Source organism: Oncorhynchus nerka, linkage group LG27, assembly GCF_034236695.1.
Source record: "Oncorhynchus nerka isolate Pitt River linkage group LG27, Oner_Uvic_2.0, whole genome shotgun sequence".
In the NCBI taxonomy this organism is placed as follows: domain Eukaryota; kingdom Metazoa; phylum Chordata; class Actinopteri; order Salmoniformes; family Salmonidae; genus Oncorhynchus; species Oncorhynchus nerka.
In genome coordinates this window covers 99566848-99588910 of record NC_088422.1, presented here as the reverse complement: position 1 = coordinate 99588910, position 22063 = coordinate 99566848, and the positions used below count along the sequence as shown (strand labels likewise).

The 22063-nt window shown below is 44.1% G+C and overlaps 2 protein-coding genes across 2 annotated transcripts in view; one reads left to right on the top strand and one right to left on the bottom strand.

The window, feature by feature from the left end:
* Positions 1–7794: 7794 nt before the first annotated feature.
* Positions 7795–12814, top strand: LOC115128164 (immunoglobulin superfamily containing leucine-rich repeat protein 2-like). The gene is made up of 2 exons (XM_065012418.1): positions 7795–7898; positions 8726–12814. Exon 2 carries the CDS (start codon positions 8735–8737, stop codon positions 10892–10894), a length of 2160 nt encoding a protein of 719 aa, XP_064868490.1. The 5' UTR covers positions 7795–7898; positions 8726–8734; the 3' UTR covers positions 10895–12814.
* The window catches only part of LOC115123359 (receptor for retinol uptake stra6-like), a 19588-nt gene continuing 9377 nt past the window's right edge, over positions 11853–22063 (bottom strand). Inside the window, exons 7-18 of the mRNA XM_065012441.1 lie at positions 21564–21658; positions 20986–21068; positions 20824–20885; positions 20472–20634; positions 19045–19120; positions 17560–17693; positions 17220–17337; positions 16386–16487; positions 15689–15852; positions 14720–14854; positions 14375–14511; positions 11853–13909 (exon numbers count right to left, since the gene is read on the bottom strand). Coding sequence (XP_064868513.1) covers positions 13679–13909; positions 14375–14511; positions 14720–14854; positions 15689–15852; positions 16386–16487; positions 17220–17337; positions 17560–17693; positions 19045–19120; positions 20472–20634; positions 20824–20885; positions 20986–21068; positions 21564–21658 — 1500 coding nt within the window. The 3' untranslated portion in view covers positions 11853–13678. The remainder of the gene's footprint in view (positions 13910–14374; positions 14512–14719; positions 14855–15688; positions 15853–16385; positions 16488–17219; positions 17338–17559; positions 17694–19044; positions 19121–20471; positions 20635–20823; positions 20886–20985; positions 21069–21563; positions 21659–22063) is intronic.

Here is a 22063-nt window from a genome sequence, read left to right as displayed (position 1 = left end):
AATTGCATTTTCAAATCAAATTTTATTTGTCACATACACATGGTTAGCAGATGTTAATGTGAGTGTAGCGAAATGCTTGTGCTTCTAGTTCCGGCAATGCAGTAATAACCAACGAGTAATCTAACTAACAATTCCAAAACTACTACCATATACACACAAGTGTAAAGGGATAAAGAATATGTACATAAAGATGTATGAATGAGTGATGGTACAGAGCGGTATAGGCAAGATGCAGTAGATGGTATCGAGTACAGTATATACATATGAGATGAGTATATAAACAAAGTGGCATAGTTAAAGTGGCTAGTGATACATGTATTACATAAAGATGCAGTAGATGATATAGAGTACAGTATATACGTATACATATGAGATAAATTATTATTATTATTATATTAAGTAGCATTGTTTAATGTGGCTAGTGATATATTTTACATCATTTCCCATCAATTCCCATTATGGTTCACCAATTACTTTGCAGACAGAGTTCAGTGTGTCAAATCGGAGGGCATGCTGTCCGGTCCTCTGGCAGTCTCTATGGGGGTGCCACAGGGTTCAATCCTCGGGCCGACTCTTTTCTCTGTATATATCAATGATGTTGTTCTTGCTGCGGGCGATTCCCTGATCCACCTCTACGCAGACAACACCATTCTATATACTTCCGGCCCGTCCTTGGACACTGTGCTATCTAACCTCCAAACGAGCTTCAATGCCATACAACACTCCTTCCGTGGCCTCCAACTGCTCTTAAACGCTAGTAAAACCAAATGCATGCTTTTCAACCGTTCGCTGCCTGCACCCGCACGCCTGACCAGCATCACCACCCTGGATGGTTCCGACCTTGAATATGTGGACATCTATAAGTACCTAGGTGTCTGGCTAGACTCTAAACTCTCCTTCCAGACTCATATCAAACATCTCCAATCGAAAATCAAATCAAGAGTCGGCTTTCTATTCCGCAACAAAGCCTCCTTCACTCACGCCGCCAAACTTACCCTAGTAAAACTGACTATCCTACTGATCCTTGACTTCGGCGATGTCATCTACAAAATTGCTTCCAACACTCTACTCAGCAAACTGGATGCAGTTTATCACAGTGCCATCCGTTTTGTCACTAAAGCACCTTATGCCACCCACCACTGCGACTTGTATGCTCTAGTCGGCTGGCCCTCGCTACATATTCGTCGCCAGACCCACTGGCTCCAGGTCATCTACAAGTCCATGCTAGGTAAAGCTCCGCCTTATCTCAGTTCACTGGTCACGATGGCAACACCCATCCGTAGCACGCGCTCCAGCAGGTGTATCTCACTGATCATCCCTAAAGCCAACACCTCATTTGGCCGCCTTTCGTTCCAGTTCTCTGCTGCCTGTGACTGGAATGAATTGCAAAAATCGCTGAAGTTGGAGACTTTTATCTCCCTCACCAACTTCAAACATCTGCTATCTGAGCAGCTAACCGATCGCTGCAGCTGTACATAGTCTATAGCCCACCCATTTTTACCTACCTCATCCCCATACTGTTTTTATTTATTTACTTTTCTGCTCTTTTGCACACCAATATCTCTACCTGTACATGACCATCTGATCATTTATCACTCCAGTGTTAATCTGCAAAATTGTAATTATTTGCCTACCTCCTCATGCCTTTTGCACACAATGTATATAGACTCCCCTTTTTTTTCTACTGTGTTATTGACTTGTTAATTGTTTACTCCATGTGTAACTCTGTTGTCTGTTCACACTGCTATGCTTTATCTTGGCCAGGTCGCAGTTGCAAATGAGAACTTGTTCTCAACTAGCCTACCTGGTTAAATAAAGGTGAAATAAAAAATAAAAACATTTTAAAAAATATTAAAGTGGCTGGAGTTGAGTCAGTGTGTTGGCAGCAGCCACTCAATGTTAGTGGTGGCTGTTTAACAGTCTGATGGCCTTGAGATAGAAGATGTTTTTCAGTCTCTCGGTCCCAGCTTTGATGCACCTGTACTGACCTCGCCTTCTGGATGATAGAGGGGTGAACAGGCAGTGGCTCGGGTGGTTGTTGCATTTTAACATGCGCCGAATACAACAGGTGTAAACCTTACCGTGAAATGCATACTTATAAACCCTTAACCAACAATGCAGTTTTATAAAATTGGGTGGATTTCTTTGTCAAAATGTAGGCATCGTGTGTATTTAAATACATTGTGTGTATTTAAATACAAAAATATGCTGTTTTTTTTTGAACAGCTGTTTGACCAACATTTAACAGCAGAGGTCACTATTTGTTCTCTACCAGATAAAGACTGAACCATGCTGCTGTATCTGTAAATATTCTGTTCATTAAACCCAAGATGATGTGTCATGGTGCATCTGTCACAGCCACCTCTGAGTAACAGAAACCGTACAGTGCCTGGCTAAATCAGCAAGATATCTAAGATCACATCTGCCGATTCCAAATGACATCATGTACTATGTGCAGCGTGTCAACTCTATCAGAGTGGTTCCACAATGTGGCTTTTAAATCTGTATTTTGTATTTTCAACTAATATATCATTGTGGAGTGACATTTTAATACATGTTTACTATCTCTAACATCTGTTACATCAGCCCAGACTACATGCACCACATCATTAAATAGAATTAGGTTATCTCTATGACATGCACAGTCCTATCATCTTTGATGTCTCGCTCTCTCTCTCTTTGAACTCTCTCTCTCTCTCTCTCTCTCTCTCTCGCTCTCTCTCTCTCTGTCTCTCTGTCTCTCTCTCTCTCTCTTTCTCTCTCTTTCTCTCTCTCTTTCTCTCTCAAATTCAAGCTGCTTTATTGGCATGAAAAACATTGTGTCAATATTGCCAAAGCAACAATGTATACAATATACATTGTAAAAAAATATATAAATGATAGCAAATAATAATATAAAATTAAATACAAAAATAATAACAATAAAATGGTAACAGTCAATAGTAGAAATGCAATAAATAGACAGAGAGAGAGAAAGAGAGAGAGAGAGAGAGACAGAGAGAGAGAGAGACATGGAGAGAGAGAGAGAGAGAGAGAGACAGAGAGACAGAGAGAGAGAGACAGAGAGAGAGAGAGAGAGAGAGAGAGAGAGACAGAGAGAGATACCATTTACAAACATTTCAGACAACTATTCTAGCACTTCTCCATCTTGTCTGTCTCTGCATCATTCTGCCTGCTCAACCCTTAAACCTGACACTTCTCCATCTTGTCTGTCTCTGCATAATTCTGCCTGCTCAACTCTTAAACCTGACACTTTTCCATCTTGTCTGTCTCTGCATCATTCTGCCTGCTCAACCCTTAAACCTGACACTTCTCCATCTTGTCTGTCTCTGCATCATTCTGCCTGCTCAATCCTTAAACCTGACACTTCTCCATCTTGTGACACTTTGCATAGCGTCGGCAGGGTCTGGGCCACTGAGTGAGCAGTTGTGGAGCAGGGGACAGTTGTGGAACAGGGACAGTTGTGGAACAGGGACAGTTGTAGAGCAGGGGACAGTTGTGGAACAGGGACAGTTGTGGAACAGGGACAGTTGTGGAGGAGGAACAGTTGTGGAACAGGGGACAGTTGTGGAACAGGGACAGTTGTGGAACAGGGACAGTTGTGGAACAGGGACAGTTGTAGAGCAGGGGACAGTTGTGGAACAGGGACAGTTGTGGAACAGGGACAGTTGTGGAGGAGGAACAGTTGTGGAACAGAGACAGTTGTGGAGCAGGGGACAGTTGTGGAACAGGGACAGTTGTGGAACAGGGACAGTTGTGGAGGAGGAACAGTTGTGGAACAGGGACAGTTGTGGAACAGGGGACAGTTGTGGAGGAGGAACAGTTGTGGAACAGGGACAGTTGTGGAGGAGGTGACAGTTGTAGAGCAGGGGACAGGTGTAGAGCAGGGGACAGGTGTAGAGCAGGGGACAGTTGTTAAGCAGGGGACAGTTGTGGAGAAGGAACAGTTGTGGAACAGGGACAGTTGTGGAGCAGGGGACAGTTCTTAAGCAGGGGACAGTTGTGGAGCAGGGGACAGGTGTAGAGCAGGGGACAGTTGTTAAGCAGGGGACAGTTGTGGAGGAGGGGACAGTTGTTGAGTAGGGGACAGTTGTAGAGCAGGGGACAGTTGTTGAGTAGGGGACAGTTGTTGAGTAGGGGACAGTTGTGGAGGAGGGGACAGTTGTTGAGGAGGGGACAGTTGTTGAGGAGGTGACAGTTGTGGAGAAGGAACAGTTGTTGAGCAGGGGACAGTTGTGGAGGAGGGGACAGTTGTTGAGCAGGGGACAGTTGTGGAGCAGGGGACAGTTGTTGAGTAGGGGACAGTTGTGGAGGAGGGGACAGTTGTTGAGTAGGGGACAGTTGTGGAGCAGGAACAGTTGTAGAGCAGGGGACAGTTGTGGAACAGGGGACAGTTGTTGAGCAGGGGACAGTTGTTGAGCAGGGGACAGTTGTTGAGCAGGGGACAGATTTGTTTTTACTCTCTTGTGTTTCTGTTCTCCCAGGTTCTGCCGTCTCTCTCTGGGTGGTGCTCGTGGCAGCTGAGGCACTACCTGCTGGTCTATGAGACTGTCCTAACTGGCCTGGGGCGTGTTAAGGCGCAGTACGGGTGAAGGCTGAGCCGATCTGTGGACGTGGCTGGAGGTATGTGGCCTGCATGGTGAAGCTGAGGGGGACAGATAAGAGGACAATACTGCCATGGCAGCCTGCAGACAGCCGGAGTGGAGTAGTCCACTCAAAGTGGATGAGCGATGGGGTTGAGGTGACTGGAAACGGGCAGAGTGCTGGATGTTACACCCGTCGTTGCCTGGCAGTCAGGACGTCGGCCCAGCGAAGTCTGGTCACCTGATACCCCAGGTCGACCAGGAGACAGGAAGCAGGGGATAGAGAACACTAACAGAATGGCCCCGGCTGCCTCAGGACACAGCGTGTGGGAGGATTGCTAGCTAGCTGGCTGCCTCAGGACACCGTGTGAGAGAGCTGCTAGCTAGCTCACTGCCTCAGGACACTGTGTGGGAGGGCTGCTAGCTAGCTGGCTGCCTCAGGACACCGTGTGGGAGAGTTGCTAGCTAGCTGGCTGCCTCAGGACACAGTGTGGGAGAGTTGTTAGCTAGCTGGCTGCCTCAGGACACCGCGTGGGAGGGTTGCTAGCTAGCTGGCTGCCTCAGGACACCGTGTGGGAGAGTTGCTAGCTAGCTGGCTGCCTCAGGACACTGTGTGGGAGAGCTGCTAGCCAGCCGGCTGCCTCAGGCCACTGTGTGGGAGAGCTTCTAGCTAGCTGGCTGCCTCAGGACACCGTGTGGGAGGGCTTCTAGCTAGCTGGCTGCCTCAGGACACCGTGTGGGAGGGCTTCTAGCTAGCTGGCTGCCTCAGGACACTGTGTGGGAGAGCTGCTAGCTAGCTGGCTGCCTCAGGACACTGTGTGGGAGAGCTTCTAGCTAGCTGGCTGCCTCAGGACACTGTGTGGGAGGGCTGCTAGCTAGCTGGCTGCCTCAGGACACCGTGTGGGAGAGTTGCTAGCTAGCTGGCTGCCTCAGGACACAGTGTGGGAGAGTTGTTAGCTAGCTGGCTGCCTCAGGACACCGCGTGGGAGGGTTGCTAGCTAGCTGGCTGCCTCAGGACACCGTGTGGGAGAGTTGCTAGCTAGCTGGCTGCCTCAGGACACTGTGTGGGAGAGCTGCTAGCCAGCCGGCTGCCTCAGGACACTGTGTGGGAGAGCTTCTAGCTAGCTGGCTGCCTCAGGACACCGTGTGGGAGGGCTTCTAGCTAGCTGGCTGCCTCAGGACACCGTGTGGGAGAGCTGCTAGCTAGCCGGCTGCCTCAGGACACCGTGTGGGAGAGCTTCTAGCTAGCTGGCTGCCTCAGGACACTGTGTGGGAGAGCTTCTAGCTAGCTGGCTGCCTCAGGACACCGTGTGGGAGAGCTGCTAGCTAGCCGGCTGCCTCAGGACACCGTGTGGGAGAGCTTCTAGCTAGCTGGCTGCCTCAGGACACTGTGTGGGAGAGCTTCTAGCTAGCTGGCTGCCTCAGGACACCGTGTGGGAGAGCTTCTAGCTAGCTGGCTGCCTCAGGACACCGTGTGGGAGGGCTTCTAGCAGGTATTGAAGAACTTTCTGTTCAAGGGGACTTTGTTGTTTGTTTTTAGTAAATATGGGGGGTTTATTTATTTTTGTGTGAAATATTTGCTTTTGCTAACCAGTGTGTGAAACGTAATATTGCGTGTGTTCCAGGCAGCTGCCCACATGAAGGGATTCTGTCCAGAGGCATGGTGGATCCTTGTTGCAATAGACCTTATAGCTGAAATGTTTGATGAGAGCACATGGCAAATGGACTTTGTTCTATGACCAGAGATACCGCATACAATAAGGAGATGCTTGTGTCTCCGCCCTAACAATGGGATTCGTTGTCCACAGGGCTGTCAATCTCCCGCCTATTTCTTTCTCTGGATTGGTGGAAACATCTTGTTATTTGAATACTTTTTTAAATAGCCAATTCGATAAGGGGTGTTGACATCAACCGCCTATATTCAATGTAGAGTGAGCTGCTATGTTAGCCTCATGTTAGCCTCATAAATACACCCAGACCGTCTTGAATTTCAACAGGGACAACTCCAATATGAAGTGTTTTTTCTCAAAGTTGCCGGGATTTCACGCGCATCACACTCATATCAGCACACTCTTAACTGCCAAAGCATTACCAAACTGCTATTCCATCAAATAAGCCTCATCTATCAAAATGGCAATTCATTTGTATCTTTACTAAATTCGACAGTCTCTCGTTTCCCACCATACAAAACTCTTCACTTGCTTAATCATTGATGATTTACACAGATTTTGGACAGAGTAAAACCTCTTGCTTCACCTCTTCCTCTCTGGTATGAAGTTTGAGAAAATAACATGTCGACGAGTCTTGTCCTTGAGGCAGAACTGAGCGATTTCTGCTAGATGGGCCAGCTGCAAAGTCAAAATGGGCTATATTGTAAAACATTTAATTAATTTAAGGTTATAGTTAGGCATTCGGGTTAGCAGTGTGGTTAAGGTTAGGGTTACGCTTAAAATGTTATTGTATGACTTTGTGGCTGTGCCAGCTAGTGACTACTTTGCAGAGCTGCTTCCAGAACAACATTCATGACAATTCATGACCCTCTGCAAGGGCCGCGGCTTTTGTGGAGCGATGGGTAACGATGCTTCGTGGGTGACTGTTGTTGATGTATGCAGAGGGTATGGGCGAGGGTTCGCGCCCGGGAATGGGCGAGGGGACGGTCTAAAGTTATACTGTGACACCCCTTTGTTCCTTTGGTTTGTATGTTTGTTTGATTTTTTAGTACCATGATTTTTAAGTTTAAAAGTAAAGAAGCAATTGGTATACAGACATTTAACTAAATTGTGAAGAGGAATTGACAATGTGTTTTAACTTGATGACTGAAACGGTAACGATTGAAAACCAAAAAAATTGTCAATTTTGTTGTCTGCCTTTGCGTCACTCTGCCTGCTCAATCCAGACCCTAGAATCGGGCACTTTTCCATCTTGTCACATCTCGGCCTATATACCATTATTAACAGTCCGTCAATAATTGGATGGATGGGTCTCCTGCACTGTTGTCATGGAAGATAACAGAAGCCATGGAAGAGGGAGGGCGCATCACTTTAATTTTTGCAACGTCTACTTTCCAGAGGCGGGAGTGTGCTGTGACTCTCTGCAAAATCCAATCGCAACGCACAGACATATCAGCATCCGACCACGGAAGGACCCACATATGTTTCAGCAATCATGTAAGAGCAATGCCATTACGTGCACACCTTTAAAAACTTGCTCCCAACTCATCATGTAGCCAGCTTTACGAGGTTCAAATAAGAGACCACTCCCATCAATAGCAATAATCTCCGTCGCTTCCATTGCGCTGAGGAAAACATCACACTGGTAAGATGTATTATGTTGCGTTTGATAGCGAGGATGAATGTGTTCATTTTTGCTTAGAAATTGGAATTTGTAGAATGTAGCATTGGCCTTTTAATTGCGTTTTGACCTCTAAGGACACCTGAGTCATCGTGAAATATAACTAACATTTACTTCCTAAACGTTTTACATTTAGTTGTTTGGTTTTTTTTTTGCAGTGAAATGTCGCCTTGATTGATGCATGACCATAGCATTCTACTGCAGCTGCACGCATGTACTGATTCCGCGGTTAACAACATCATAAGCGGTGCCGGCGCTGTCCGTGTCAGCACCAAGGACAGGGCTCGGGCACAGTCGCTGTGGCGTAGTTTATAAACAAACTGCATGCGCTCCAAAGAGGTGGCAACCTTTTTCACAAACCGCTCTGGGATATTTGAACTGATCAGCTGGGTTGAAATGTCAAATGTAATAAAACAATCTTTCTATATTTGTATAACAGTACATTGTGATCAATGGATATTGAAACTAATAATTCTGGTTAGAAAAATGTAACCATCAATATTTTTGTTCTAATTTAAGCAGAATTCCTAAGGCATAGCAGGCTATCAGACAGATATAAACTATTACAGTTAATATTTAAATCCTGTAAGTGGATTTCAAAGTCAGGGGTTGGCAGTTGCAATATTTATTAGCATATATTCATCAATATTCATATTTTCATTGCTGCATTTACACTCAAGAGAATGTTGAGGTACCTTTTTATCCAGGGACTGTTTATGAATGGTGATTGAGAGTGTGCAATGTGAACTAAAACAGATATCTAGTAACAACAGTGACATTTGTTTTTGCAGGAAGAGAACATGTCTCGTTCCTTCGTGTTCTTCCTCTCCTTATGGAGCTCTGTTATTGTGGTCGGACGCGGTTGTCCTGAACTATGCAACTGCTCCGACAAATACGGACGCCACTTCGCTGAATGCTCCTACAAAGACTTGGTTGACATCCCTGAAAGGTTGCCCCCCAACGTGACCACTCTGAGTCTCACCGCCAACAAAATATCTCTGGTGGAGTCGGGCAGCTTCGACAATGTGACCCAAGTCACGTCCTTATGGATGGCCCATAACGAGATAGTCACCATCGAACCGGGCACCCTGGCTCCCCTGGTCCAGCTGAGGAACTTTGACGTCAGTCACAACAAGATGGTACATTTCCCTTGGGAGGATCTCCGTCACCTCACAGCCCTGCAGCTGCTGAAGATGGACCACAATGAGATGGTCAGTCTGCCTAAAGACTCCTTGTCTAACCTCAAGGACCTGAGGTCTCTCCGCCTCAACAACAACAGGTTCACCACTATAACGCAGGGGACTTTCGACAGCCTGACCTCCCTGTCTCATCTACAGCTCTATAACAACCCCTTCACATGCCACTGCAGGATGGACTGGCTGAGGGACTGGATTCTAAACGCCACCATATCGGTTCCAGAACAGAACTTGATTGTCTGTGAAACTCCAGAGCAGTTGAGAGGAGCGGAGATCGTGAAACTGTCTGAGTCAAAGTGCATGGCCCCTAACGTCAGCATAACGGCTGAGCCTAACGTTGAGAATACGACACTCTATGAAGGCACAGTGTTGATCCTGAACTGTGAGATCAAAGGGAACCCAAAGCCAGAGGTTATCTGGAAAATCCACACAAACCGTCAAAGTGTAGAGTACCCTCTGTCCACCAAAGATAAAGAATCAGCAGAATCCAATGAATCTAACGAGGATTCTAGAACGACAGACATTCCATTTGAAATGTTCCGTAATGGCACTCTAGTCATACCGCGCCTTAGTAAAAAGGACAGTGGCAACTACAGCTGTACTGCCACCAATGAGTTTGGTAAAGATGACGATTCACTATCAATAGTAGTGGTAGTACCAAAACCACCACCACCTCAACCTGTTGGAAAAGTGATTGACCCACCAGTTATTATTAATGGGAAGAAAATCCCCTCAGTACTTCAACCTGTGATCAAAACCTCCATTAATAACCCTTTTAAACCATTGAATATTCCCCATTTGGAGGGAAAGTACAATATCTTCCCAACCCTTCCTCCCATTGAAGTTGACACTGAGCGTACAGCGCAAGTGCCCAAATATCCATCCCGTGCAACTAGCAAATGTACCTTGACCAGTGAGACACAGTACATCTCCAACCAGGCCTTCAATTTAAGCCTGGAAGATGTCAGGCAGTATACCTTTGACTTTGGAGTCATAGCCTTAGGGGTGTCAGAGACCGAGGCTAAAGTTAGACTCAATCCTCTCCTCCTTCCTAAAGACGACACAGACAACCATCTCAGCGCCTCAGAAGGGTTCCATTCCATCCACAACCAATCAGAGGTAACCAGGAGAGCCCGGGCGGACTCAGGGCTGTATCTGTGTGTCACCTCAGACCACAGACACTCAGCCATCCAGTGGTCCAGGATGGAAGATGGCATCAACACCTATCTGTTCCAGGACCTGCGCCCCGGCGCCAACTACTCCCTCTGTCTCACCTACAGAGGAGAGGACTGTGAGGTACAGGTCCTCTTCACCACCAGGAAGAGAGTTCCTAACCTGTTGATCATTATAGTCGTCAGTATCTGTCTCCTCACCGTCTCCACCGTGCCCCTGCTGGGGGCCACCTGCTTCCACCTGGTCTACAAATATAGGAACAAGACCTACAAGCTCATCATGAAGGCTAAAGACCACCAGCATCACATGGAGAGGAACCTAGTGGTCAACTTCAACCTGAGGAACTCGTACGCCGAGTCACAGACGCAGATCACAGCCAGCGAGACGGGGGAGGGAGAGGACGGGGAGTCGGAGAGTGGGGGAGAGAGAGAGGAGGACGTGGAGGGGAGTGGGGTGACCGAGTCGTTCACTCTGTCTCAGTACAGAGGGAATCTGGATGAGTGTGAGATGGGGTCAGAGTTCAGCGATAGGTTACCACTAGGTGCGGAGGCTGTTAATATCTCTGGGCAGTACAACGAGCCACACCACTGATCCTGTTGTTGTTGTTAGTATTTGATAGATCGTCTTGACTAGACAGGTTCTAGTCCTCTTCAGTCAGGATCACATGTAATGTAAGTCTCACAGTAACTGTTTATCGATCCCATGAGAGAAGAACCTGTGACCTGTCATTTTTCAAAATGGCTGCCGTATCAATGACCTGGATACAGTGTAGACAAAGTCATAGGTGCTTCTGCTGTTGAAAGGAAAAGTAAAGAAGGTAGTTTATGTACGCTGTGAAGATTATGTAAAAGAAAAAACGTCCCTGTAGTAAAATATTTAAGCCTATTCTAAAAATAGACCCTTCCGGTGTGCTCTTAACAGTGACGTTTCCTGAGACTTGTGACAGTTATTCAGTGTAGTCTGTCACAGGCAAGAAGGCAAAGAGCTTTGTAACTGTATCTGAAATGTCTCTTCTTTAAAGTAACAGATGCACTTATGAATGTCTATGTTAATCTATTGTAGGCTATCAATGCTATTTTCTATCTAGAGTGAATGTCTATGTTAATCTATTGTAGGCTATCAATGCTATTTTCTATCTAGAGTGAATGTCTATGTTAATCTATTGTAGGCTATCAATGCTATTTTCTATCTAGAGTGAATGTCTATGTTAATCTATTGTAGGCTATCAATGCTATTTTCTATCTAGAGTGAATGTCTATGTTAATCTATTGTAGGCTATCAATGCTATTTTCTATCTAGAGTGAATGTCTATGTTAATCTATTGTAGGCTATCAATGCTATTTTCTATCTAGAGTGAATGTCTATGTTAATCTATTGTAGGCTATCAATGCTATTTTCTATCTTGAGTGAACATCCGCTTCACTGTTGCCAACAAACCCTTTAAGTTGTGTGTCACAAGCTATTGTTGTACGTCATTTTACCGTGACCTTTAACCCGGTATTGTGTCAATAATATACAGTACCAGACAAAAGTTTGGACACAAAAACCCTTGAATGAGTAGGTCTTTATTTTTTTATATTTTTTTTTACTATTTTCTACATTGTAGAATAATAGTGAGGACATCAAAACTATGAAATAACACATATTTAATCATGTAGTAACCCCCAAAAAAAGTGTTCAACAATTTAAAATATATTTTAGATTTTAGATTCTTCAAAGTAGCCCCCCCCCCCCCCCCCCCCCTTTGCCTTGAGGACAGCTTTACCTTGAGGACAGCTTTGCCTTGAGAACAGCTTTGCCTTGAGGACAGCTTTGCCTTGAGGACAGCTTTGCCTTGAGGACAGCTTTACCTTGAGAACAGCTTTGCCTTGAGGACAGCTTTGCCTTGAGGACAGCTTTGCCTTGAGAACAGCTTTGCCTTGAGGACAGCTTTACCTTGAGAACAGCTTTGCCTTGAGGACAGCTTTGCCTTGAGGACAGCTTTGCCTTGAGGACAGCTTTACCTTGAGAACAGCTTTGCCTTGAGGACAGCTTTGCCTTGAGGACAGCTTTGCCTTGAGGACAGCTTTGCCTTGAGGACAGCTTTGCCTCGAGGACAGCTTTGCCTCGAGGACAGCTTTACACACTATGTTTTGTTTTTACATCTAGAGTGAACGTCCACTTCACTGTTGCCAACAAACCCTTATTAAGCTGTGTGTCACAAGCTATTGTTGTACGTCATTTTACAGTGACCTTTAACCTGGTAATGTGTCCATAACATACATGACCCACGTGTCTCTATCTCATATCCATTAAAACCCCCACCGTTGCTCAACTCTTACATTTTAACAGTAAGATAAGTGTTACAATTTGATAGCCTATGGTTAAATGTAAGTGTTTCAGATGTGTACATTGCCTCAGTGTTCATCCTCTGCTATATGTGCCTGAAGTAATAAAGTATTGACAAGGAATGCTTGTTCCTTATTGATTTGCAGCTTCCAAACATGGCATGTTATTCGATCTATAGTGAAATGCCAAAAATAGGGGTTGTTGTACTACGAATGAACTGTCTGAATCAAATCAAATTCAAAATCAAATCAAATGTATTTATATAGCCCTTCGTACATCAGCTGATATCTCAAAGTGCTGTACAGAAACCCAGCCTAAAACCCCAAACAGCAAGCAATGCAGGTGTAGAAGCACCTGCATTGAATATTGGCTTCTGTAAAAATGGGTTTCCATACGCAGTCATCATGGTTCTTGAAAACACGTTTGTTGTTCCCCTGTATTTACTTTAAAACGGTTTTATTTGTTTGAAAAGAAGTCTCTCTTTCAAAATAAGAGTCTTAATCACATTCTCCCACCTGGAAGGAAAACAGTTGATTTTTTTTTCACTCTGGATTGTGATGTCAGTTACATTAATTTACACAAAAAATAAATGTATCATTGTTCTTAAATATATTTTGAAAGCAAATATCTCAACCTCTGAAAACGTACCGAAACAACTGATAAAGGGCAGCACATTAAGGAAGGGGTAGATAGTGGATGCTAAAACAGGATGTGTTCTGTGCATCATAACCAAACACATACAACCGTTAAGATGTTGTACTATTTCACCGTAACGACCTTTACCAAAAACTAAATAATAGACCAGCAAATTTTAAAATCGACATTGCAGACAACAATATGACACAGAAAGCAACATACATAGAGATTCACTGCATGTGGAGCTGAACAAGCCAAGGCACTTGACTGCAACCCACAGAAATTACAGGCCTCTACAGTCAACTGCTACCCTGAAGACCAAGCAGTTGGAACATTGGGTTCTATAGAGAGCAGCAGGGTGTCCGTACCCCATAAACCACATGACGTCAGTCATGACCGTGTGTCATGGTCTCAGTTAGCAGCAGCAGAGGGTGTGGTAGGGCCTGAGGGTGTGGCAGCACCTGTGGGTGTGGCAGTGCCTGAGGGTGTGGCAGCGCCTGAGGGTGTGGCAGCGCCTGGGGGTGTGGCAGCGCCTGAGGGTGTGGCAGCGCCTGCCTCGGCAGCGGTGGGTTTACTGCTGGCGTCTTTCTTGCTTCCTGCCGCGGCGCTACGGTTCGTTCCGTTCACGAAGCTGTCAGAGGGCTGGAGAAGAAGAAATATGTTTGTCTTGTAGAGTACAGGAAATTGTCACACACACACGCACACACACACACACACACACACACACACACACACACACACACACACACACACACACACACAGACACACACACACACACACGAACACACACACACAGACACACACACACACGCACGAACACACACAGACACACACACACACACACACAGACACACACACACACACAGACACACACACACAGACACACACACACAGACACACACACACACACACACGAACACACACAGACACACACACATGAACACACACACAGACACACACACACAGAAACACACACAGACACACACACACACACAGAAACACACACAGACACACACACACACACACAGACACACACACACACACACAGACACACACAACACAGGTTGCTGGCCTGCTTTTCTACTCTCTATTTTTCGGCGAGCGACCTGCAGCTGGTAGTGTTTTCTGGACCCCAGTAGAGACGGGTTGTTGACCAGCGTGTAGAGTAACTGCCAGCGTGCCCGCACCCTCCTGCTGTTAACCACCTTGTCCGGTCTCTTCTCCTGATTCACCAGCTGGATCCCTGAAAGGAGAATGAGGAGGAGGAGCAGGCTGTCAGGGCAGAGCAAGACACTGACACTGGATGGATGGAATTATTTGGTGATATAAATTCCACATTGTGTAGTAGTAGGTTCAGTCAATGTCATGTCTGGGAAGTGTCTGCGAGGGACAGAAAAGGCCACACCCCTTTTGTGCAAATCCGTGTATGAGTGTGTTATGTCTATAACAACCTTCCTCAGCATCTCGCATCTTCTGTCCAGCACCTCCAGCCGAGGCAGCCTGCAGCGCCAGCCCACAGAAGGCCTTCATCACAGGGTGTGATTGGCTGACCTCTACCTTCAGGTAGTGGGTGTAGTAACAATAAGCTGTATGAAGAGGTCAGAGGTCAGCGATTCAGACATATCCAGGGCACATATTCATAAACCAATGTGTTAGGTTTAACCTGTTCACCTGTGTATTTCATAGCATCAGGGACATATTTCAGAAATGTTTTTCAACTACGTGGGTTATTGTTAGATGATTGCTAATGAACGTGGTCACCAATACATGAGAATACTTTAATTAGGGTGATGGTCAGTCAGTGTCCCGGCTGGAAAACCGTGAGGGTGCTGGTTTTGTTTGGTGAGCCATGACACCTTTCGTTTGTTTTTTGAAGTCTTTAGTTTGGGCATGCCTTAAGGTATTTTAAGTTATTTTACATAGTTATGTATCGAAACCATCTGAACAATATAATCTGCTTGGACTGGCCAACCAAGAGAGAGAGACAGAGCTGGCTGGCACTGGACCAAAGTAAGGTTGCTGTCTCCCTTAGGCACATGTCCAGCCAACACGGTTCCTCAAACCCTTTATTTCTCACAGAAACACACACATTCATTCAGGTTACAGACGATGTAACTAGGACCCCTAGACAATATCCATTCTGTAACAAATGTACCAGTGGCAGGCCTTTCAAAAAAAAAATCCTATAGAATTCCCTGAACTGTATGTTGACGTACCCGGGTCGTAGGATTCAGCAGCGCGGTTGAGGAGACTATAGAATTCCCTGAACTGTATGTTGACGTACCCGGGTCGTAGGATTCAGCGGCGCGGTTGAGGAGACTATAGAATTCCCTGAACTGTATGTTGACATACCCGGGTCGTAGGATTCAGCGGCGCGGTTGAGGAGACTATAGAATTCCCTGAACTGTATGTTGACGTACCCGGGTCGTAGGATTCAGCAGCGCGGTTGAGGAGGCTGATGTCCATGCGTCCCAGGTGGATGATGTTATAGAGGGCAGTGATGACCATCCTCCAGATGGCTGCTATCAACCCCACCACGATGTTGATCAGGAAGAGCAGGTAGGTAAGCAGGAACAGACTGCCTCTGGAACAACCCAGCCAATATACATCTAGTTAGTTCTACTTTGAATGGATCAATGGTGCTAAGAAAGTACAGGGGGTCCGGGGGCACGTCCCCCTTGAAAAAAAAAACGAATTTGAATTTGTCATTTTTCATGTTTACATGAAATTTACCAAAAAGAAAAGAAACCCCTCTTTCAACTCAAGAAGTGTGTAATCCAGCATTTCCACAAAATCGGTCCTTGGGACCCCAAGGGGTGCACGTTTTGTTTTTTGCCCTAACACTACACAGCTGATTGATCAACGCTTGATTATTTGAATTAGCTGTGTTGTGCTGGGGGGGGGGAAACGGGAAACCGTGGTGAAATCTATGATGTCACTAGTTCTGAGAAAAAAAGTTAGAAATAAACAAATAAATAAAGTAAATCTTTTTTTTTTTTTTTACCTTTATTTAACCAGGTAGGCTAGTTGAGAACAAGTTCTCATTTGCAACTGCGACCTGGCCAAGATAAAGCATAGCAGTGTGAACAGATTTTTAGAGTTCTAGAATCTTAGTACCTGTTGTTCAAGTCTCTTGTCCCAGCATCCTTTTTGATGAAAGCAAACCTGGCTGTCACGTGTTGTAGAGTAATAGTCAGTATCAACGTCAGCCACACAGGCCTGGTGAGATCAGATACCACAATATGAAAATAATCCACACAATATGAAATAGGCTTTTATCAACTGATGAGTATCTCAATCAGTTCATAGTGTCTTGTGGTGATGAGCTAGCTGGTCAAAAACAATTCTGTAAAATGGTGCTTGAAAATCAGATAAAGGCTTCGTGGCAAGAGTATGATTCCATATAAGAGTATGATTCCATATAAGACTGTGATTCCATATAAGAGTATGTCCATATAAGAGTATGATTCCATATAAGAGTATGATTCCATATAAGAGTATGATTCCATATAAGAGTATGAGTCCATATGAGAGTATGATTCCATATAAGAGTATGATTCCATATAAGAGTATGAGTCCATATAAGAGTATGAGTCCATATAAGAGTATGATTCCATATACGAGTATGATTCCATATAAGAGTATGAGTCCATATAAGAGTATGATTCCATATAAGAGTATGATTCCATATAAGAGTATGAGTCCATATGAGAGTATGATTCCATATAAGAGTATGAGTCCATATAAGAGTATGATTCCATATACGAGTATGATTCCATATAAGAGTATGATTCCATATAAGAGTATGAGTCCATATAAGAGTATGATTCTATATAAGAGTATGATTCCATATAAGAGTATGATTCCATATAAGAGTATGATTCCATATAAGAGTATGATTCCATATAAGCAGGCAGGAACAAATGTAGTTAAATTTAAAGATGCACTCACCAGGCCTTGGCAGCGACCTGGAAGAGTATAAGGTTCTGGCCATACAAGATGGGGATGATGATGAGGAACACCAACCACACAAAACAGATGAAGAAGACCAAAGTCTGGAAGACCATTCCTGACAAAATAATATTAAATAGTAAGAGAGGAATCTAGAATAAGAATATAACTGGCATCTTTCATTAAAAAAAACATTTTTAAAAGTAAGTTTTAAAAGGCATTGAGGTTAGTAGCACACAGAAATGACCAAGTATGCACTGAAGAACTACAGTATATGATAAAATGGTAAATGGATAATCCTTTAATTAGGAATTAAAACCACGGTGTCAGGTCAGCCTACCTAAAGAGATGACAGCAGCCTGATATCCAATGAAGCCCATCCAACACACTAGGCCTGTCTGAGACGGACGGATGCTCTTCTGGCAATTATACACGTTGTAAATATCTCCTCTGTACAAGCCCTGGAGGTTCCATCTGATGGTAGAAACATGAAGACACAGAATTACTGACAGGATTATGAGAGGAACACACTTGAAAATATCAGTTATTTGGTATTTTCCCATTGCTTCTTGAACATACAAAAGAACACATTGTTTGGTGCACTGATATAGTTACTGTGTTACTGTGTTACTGTGTTAGTGTGTTACTGTGTTACTGTGTTAGTGTGATACTGTGTTAGTGTGATACTGTGTTAGTGTGATACTGTGTTAGTGTGATACTGTGTTACTGTGTTAGTGTGATACTGTGTTAGTGTGATACTGTGTTAGTGTGTTACTGTGTTAGTGTGATACTGTGTTAGTGTGATACTGTGTTAGTGTGTTACTGTGTTAGTGTGATACTGTGTTAGTGTGATACTGTGTTACTGTGTTAGTGTGATACTGTGTTACTGTGTTAGTGTGATACTGTGATACTGTGTTAGTGTGTTACCGTGTTAGTGTGATACTGTGTTAGTGTGTTACTGTGTTAGTGTGTTACTGTGATACGGTGTTAGTGTGATACTGTGTTAGTGTGATACTGTGTTAGTGTGTTACTGTGTTAGTGTGATACTGTGATACGGTGTTAGTGTGATACTGTGTTACTGTGTTAGTGTGATACTGTGTTACTGTGTTAGTGTGATACTGTGTTACTGTGATACTGTGTTACTGTGTTAGTGTGATACTGTGATACTGCGTTAGTGTGTTAGTGTGATACTGTGTTACTGTGTTACTGTGATACTGTGTTACTGTGTTACTGTGTTAGTGTGTTACTGTGTTACTGTGTTACTGTGATACTGTGTTACTGTGTTACTGTGTTACTGTGATACTGTGATACTGTGTTACTGTGATACTGTGATACTGTGTTACTGTGATACTGTGTTACTGTGATACTGTGATACTGTGTTACTGTGATACTGTGATACTGTGATACTGTGTTACTGTGATACTGTGTTACTGTGATACTGTGTTACTGTGTTACTGTGTTACTGTGTTAGTGTGTTAGTGTGATACTGTGTTACTGTGTTACTGTGTTACTGTGATACTGTGTTACTGTGATACTGTGATACTGTGATACTGTGTTACTGTGATACTGTGTTACTGTGATACTGTGTTACTGTGTTACTGTGTTAGTGTGTTAGTGTGTTAGTGTGATACTGTGATACTGTGTTACTGTGTTACTGTGTTACTGTGATACTGTGATACTGTGATACTGTGTTACTGTGATACTGTGTTACTGTGATACTGTGTTACTGTGTTACTGTGTTACTGTGTTAGTGTGTTAGTGTGATACTGTGATACTGTGTTACTGTGTTACTGTGTTACTGTGTTGGCTGATCAAAAGTATTTACCTGTGAAGGATCATGGACCTCATGAGCATGATCAGGGTGAGCGTACAGGCCAGGGTCAACCCACACAGGTAACACACTACAAAACATAAGGAACAGAACAGAGTCAACCCACACAGGTAACACACTACACAACATAACGTCAACCCACACAGGTAACACACTACACAACATAACGTCAACCCACACAGGTAACACACTACAAAACATAAGGAACAGGCCAGGGTCAACCCACACAGGTAACACACTACACAACATAAGGAACAGGCCAGGGTCAACCCACACAGGTAACACACTACACAACATAACGTCAACCCACACAGGTAACACACTACACAACATAAAGAACAGGCCAGGGTTAACCCACACAGGTAACACACTACACAACATAACGTCAACCCACACAGGTAACACACTACACAACATAACGTCAACCCACACAGGTAACACACTACACAACATAACGTCAACCCACAGAGGTAACACACTACACAACATAACGTCAACCCACAGAGGTAACACACTACACAACATAACGTCAACCCACAGAGGTAACACACTACACAACATAAGGAACAGGCCAGGGTCAACCCACACAGGTAACACACTACACAACATAACAAACAGGCCAGGGTCAACCCACACAGGTAACACACTACACAACATAACAAACAGGCCAGGGTCAACCCACACAGGTAACACACTACACAACATAACAAACAGGCCAGGGTCAACCCACACAGGTAACACACTACACAACATAACGTCAACCCACAGAGGTAACACACTACACAACATAACGTCAACCCACAGAGGTAACACACTACACAACATAACAAACAGGCCAGGGTCAACCCACACAGGTAACACACTACACAACATAACAAACAGGCCAGGGTCAACCCACACAGGTAACACACTACACAACATAACAAACAGGCCAGGGTCAACCCACACAGGTAACACACTACACAACATAAGGAACAGGCCAGGGTCAACCCACACAGGTAACACACTACACAAAATAACGTCAACCCACACAGGTAACACACTACACAACATAACGTCAACCCACAGAGGTAACACACTACACAACATAAGGAACAGGCCAGGGTAAACCCACAGACGTAACACACTACACAACATAACGTCAACCCACACAGGTAACACACTACACAAAATAACGTCAACCCACACAGGTAACACACTACACAACATAACGTCAACCCACACAGGTAACACACTACACAACATAACGTCAACCCACAGAGGTAACACACTACACAACATAACGTCAACCCACACAGGTAACACACTACACAACATAACGTCAACCCACACAGGTAACACACTACACAACATAACGTCAACCCACACAGGTAACTGTCTTAGCTGCAGCTCATGTCAGTAAATGCAGGACAGACACCCACCTTCCAGACACCAGGTATAGTGAATAACAATCTGGACCACCTCCATCCTGTCTTCTGATAGGACAATACCAAAGCCCTCCAGAAGGAAGGGAAACTTGTCATCTATACCAGCACGGACTATATGGAGGGTGGGGATCACCAGTATTACCAGCAACAGCGCCACCTGGGGGATGGATGACCACATGGCTGTTAAGAGTTATTTCTATTAAAACAACTGGCATCTTGTCAGGTTATCTGAAAGCAGCCATGTTCACAACCAACTTTTAATGTGGATTGTTGTTGTGTTCCTTTGTTTATTGTTACGTTTTGCTGAAATGTGATGGATTCCTAATTAACTGCAGTATTTATTTACCTGATAAACTGCTATGGACGACACAAATGCTGAGATCGCCAGCTTCAGTGGGAACCGGAATACTACAACAACAATCATGGTAAAACAATGGTATCATTAGAATATTTTGTTTTAAAAGAAAAAGGATTAGCAGACAAATGGTCAAAAACCCTCCAGACTTACCTTTCTCTGGTGTGTAGATATAGGACTTGACTGTGTCTTTTACTGTCTCCAACAGTTTGGGTTTATCTGATCTGATTGAGGTACTGAACAGAAACACAATGATGTCAATAACTGCACGCTGCAGTCATTACTTAGTTTATGTCATAGAATAACACACAGTCTGGTCATTTAGTTTTAGTATCTTGTTTCTCTCATAATAAAACACAGTCTGGTCATTCAGTTTTAGTATCTTGTTTCTCTCATCATAACACACAGTCTGGTCATTTAGTTTTAGTATCTTGTTTCTCTCATCATAAAACAGTCTGGTCATTCAGTTTTAGTATCTTGTTTCTCTCATCATAAAACAGTCTGGTCATTTAGTTTTAGTATCTTGTTTCTCTCATCATAAAACAGTCTGGTCATTCAGTTTTAGTATCTTGTTTCTCTCATCATAAAACAGTCTGGTCATTCAGTTTTAGTATCTTGTTTCTCTCATCATAAAACAGTCTGGTCATTCAGTTTTAGTATCTTGTTTCTCTCATCATAAAAAACAGTCTGGTCATTCAGTTTTAGTATCCTGTTTTTCTCATAAACCCCACCTGACGTTTGACTTTTTCTTCTTTAGAATTAATTTCACGTAGTCTGTGTAGTAGCTGCTCTCCAGGTCCTGAAGCCAAAGAGGATCAGAATCAAACTGTTTAATTAACACATAAACATTATGGGATGGATGATCTGACAACACTGACCGCCTGCAACACTGTATAGAATCAATCATTTGGATGCAGAAAATTCACATTAAAAGTGTGATTGTGTGTGATGTGTGATTTCGCTAGAACTGTAGCTGTGATCACAACACAGACAGATTAACGACCTCACATGATCTCACTGTCACCGACAGTTTACAGCGAGACAATCCACGGATTACAGCGAAATAAAACACTGCATTGTGTAGACCTTGAGAGAAATAACATTCCTGGGTCATAATCTGTGCATGGGATATTTGACACTAAATCAAGTCCATCCAAGCTGTTTACTGTAGATATAATCAGACTGTGTTTGGTTTTTTACAAGTTCCCAGGAGGAGCTGTGGTTTTTAATG

Bases quoted from the DNA above. Each gene is read 5' to 3' on its own strand.
- LOC115128164 (XM_065012418.1), top strand. From the start codon at position 8,735: ATGTCTCGTTCCTTCGTGTTCTTCCTCTCCTTATGGAGCTCTGTTATT.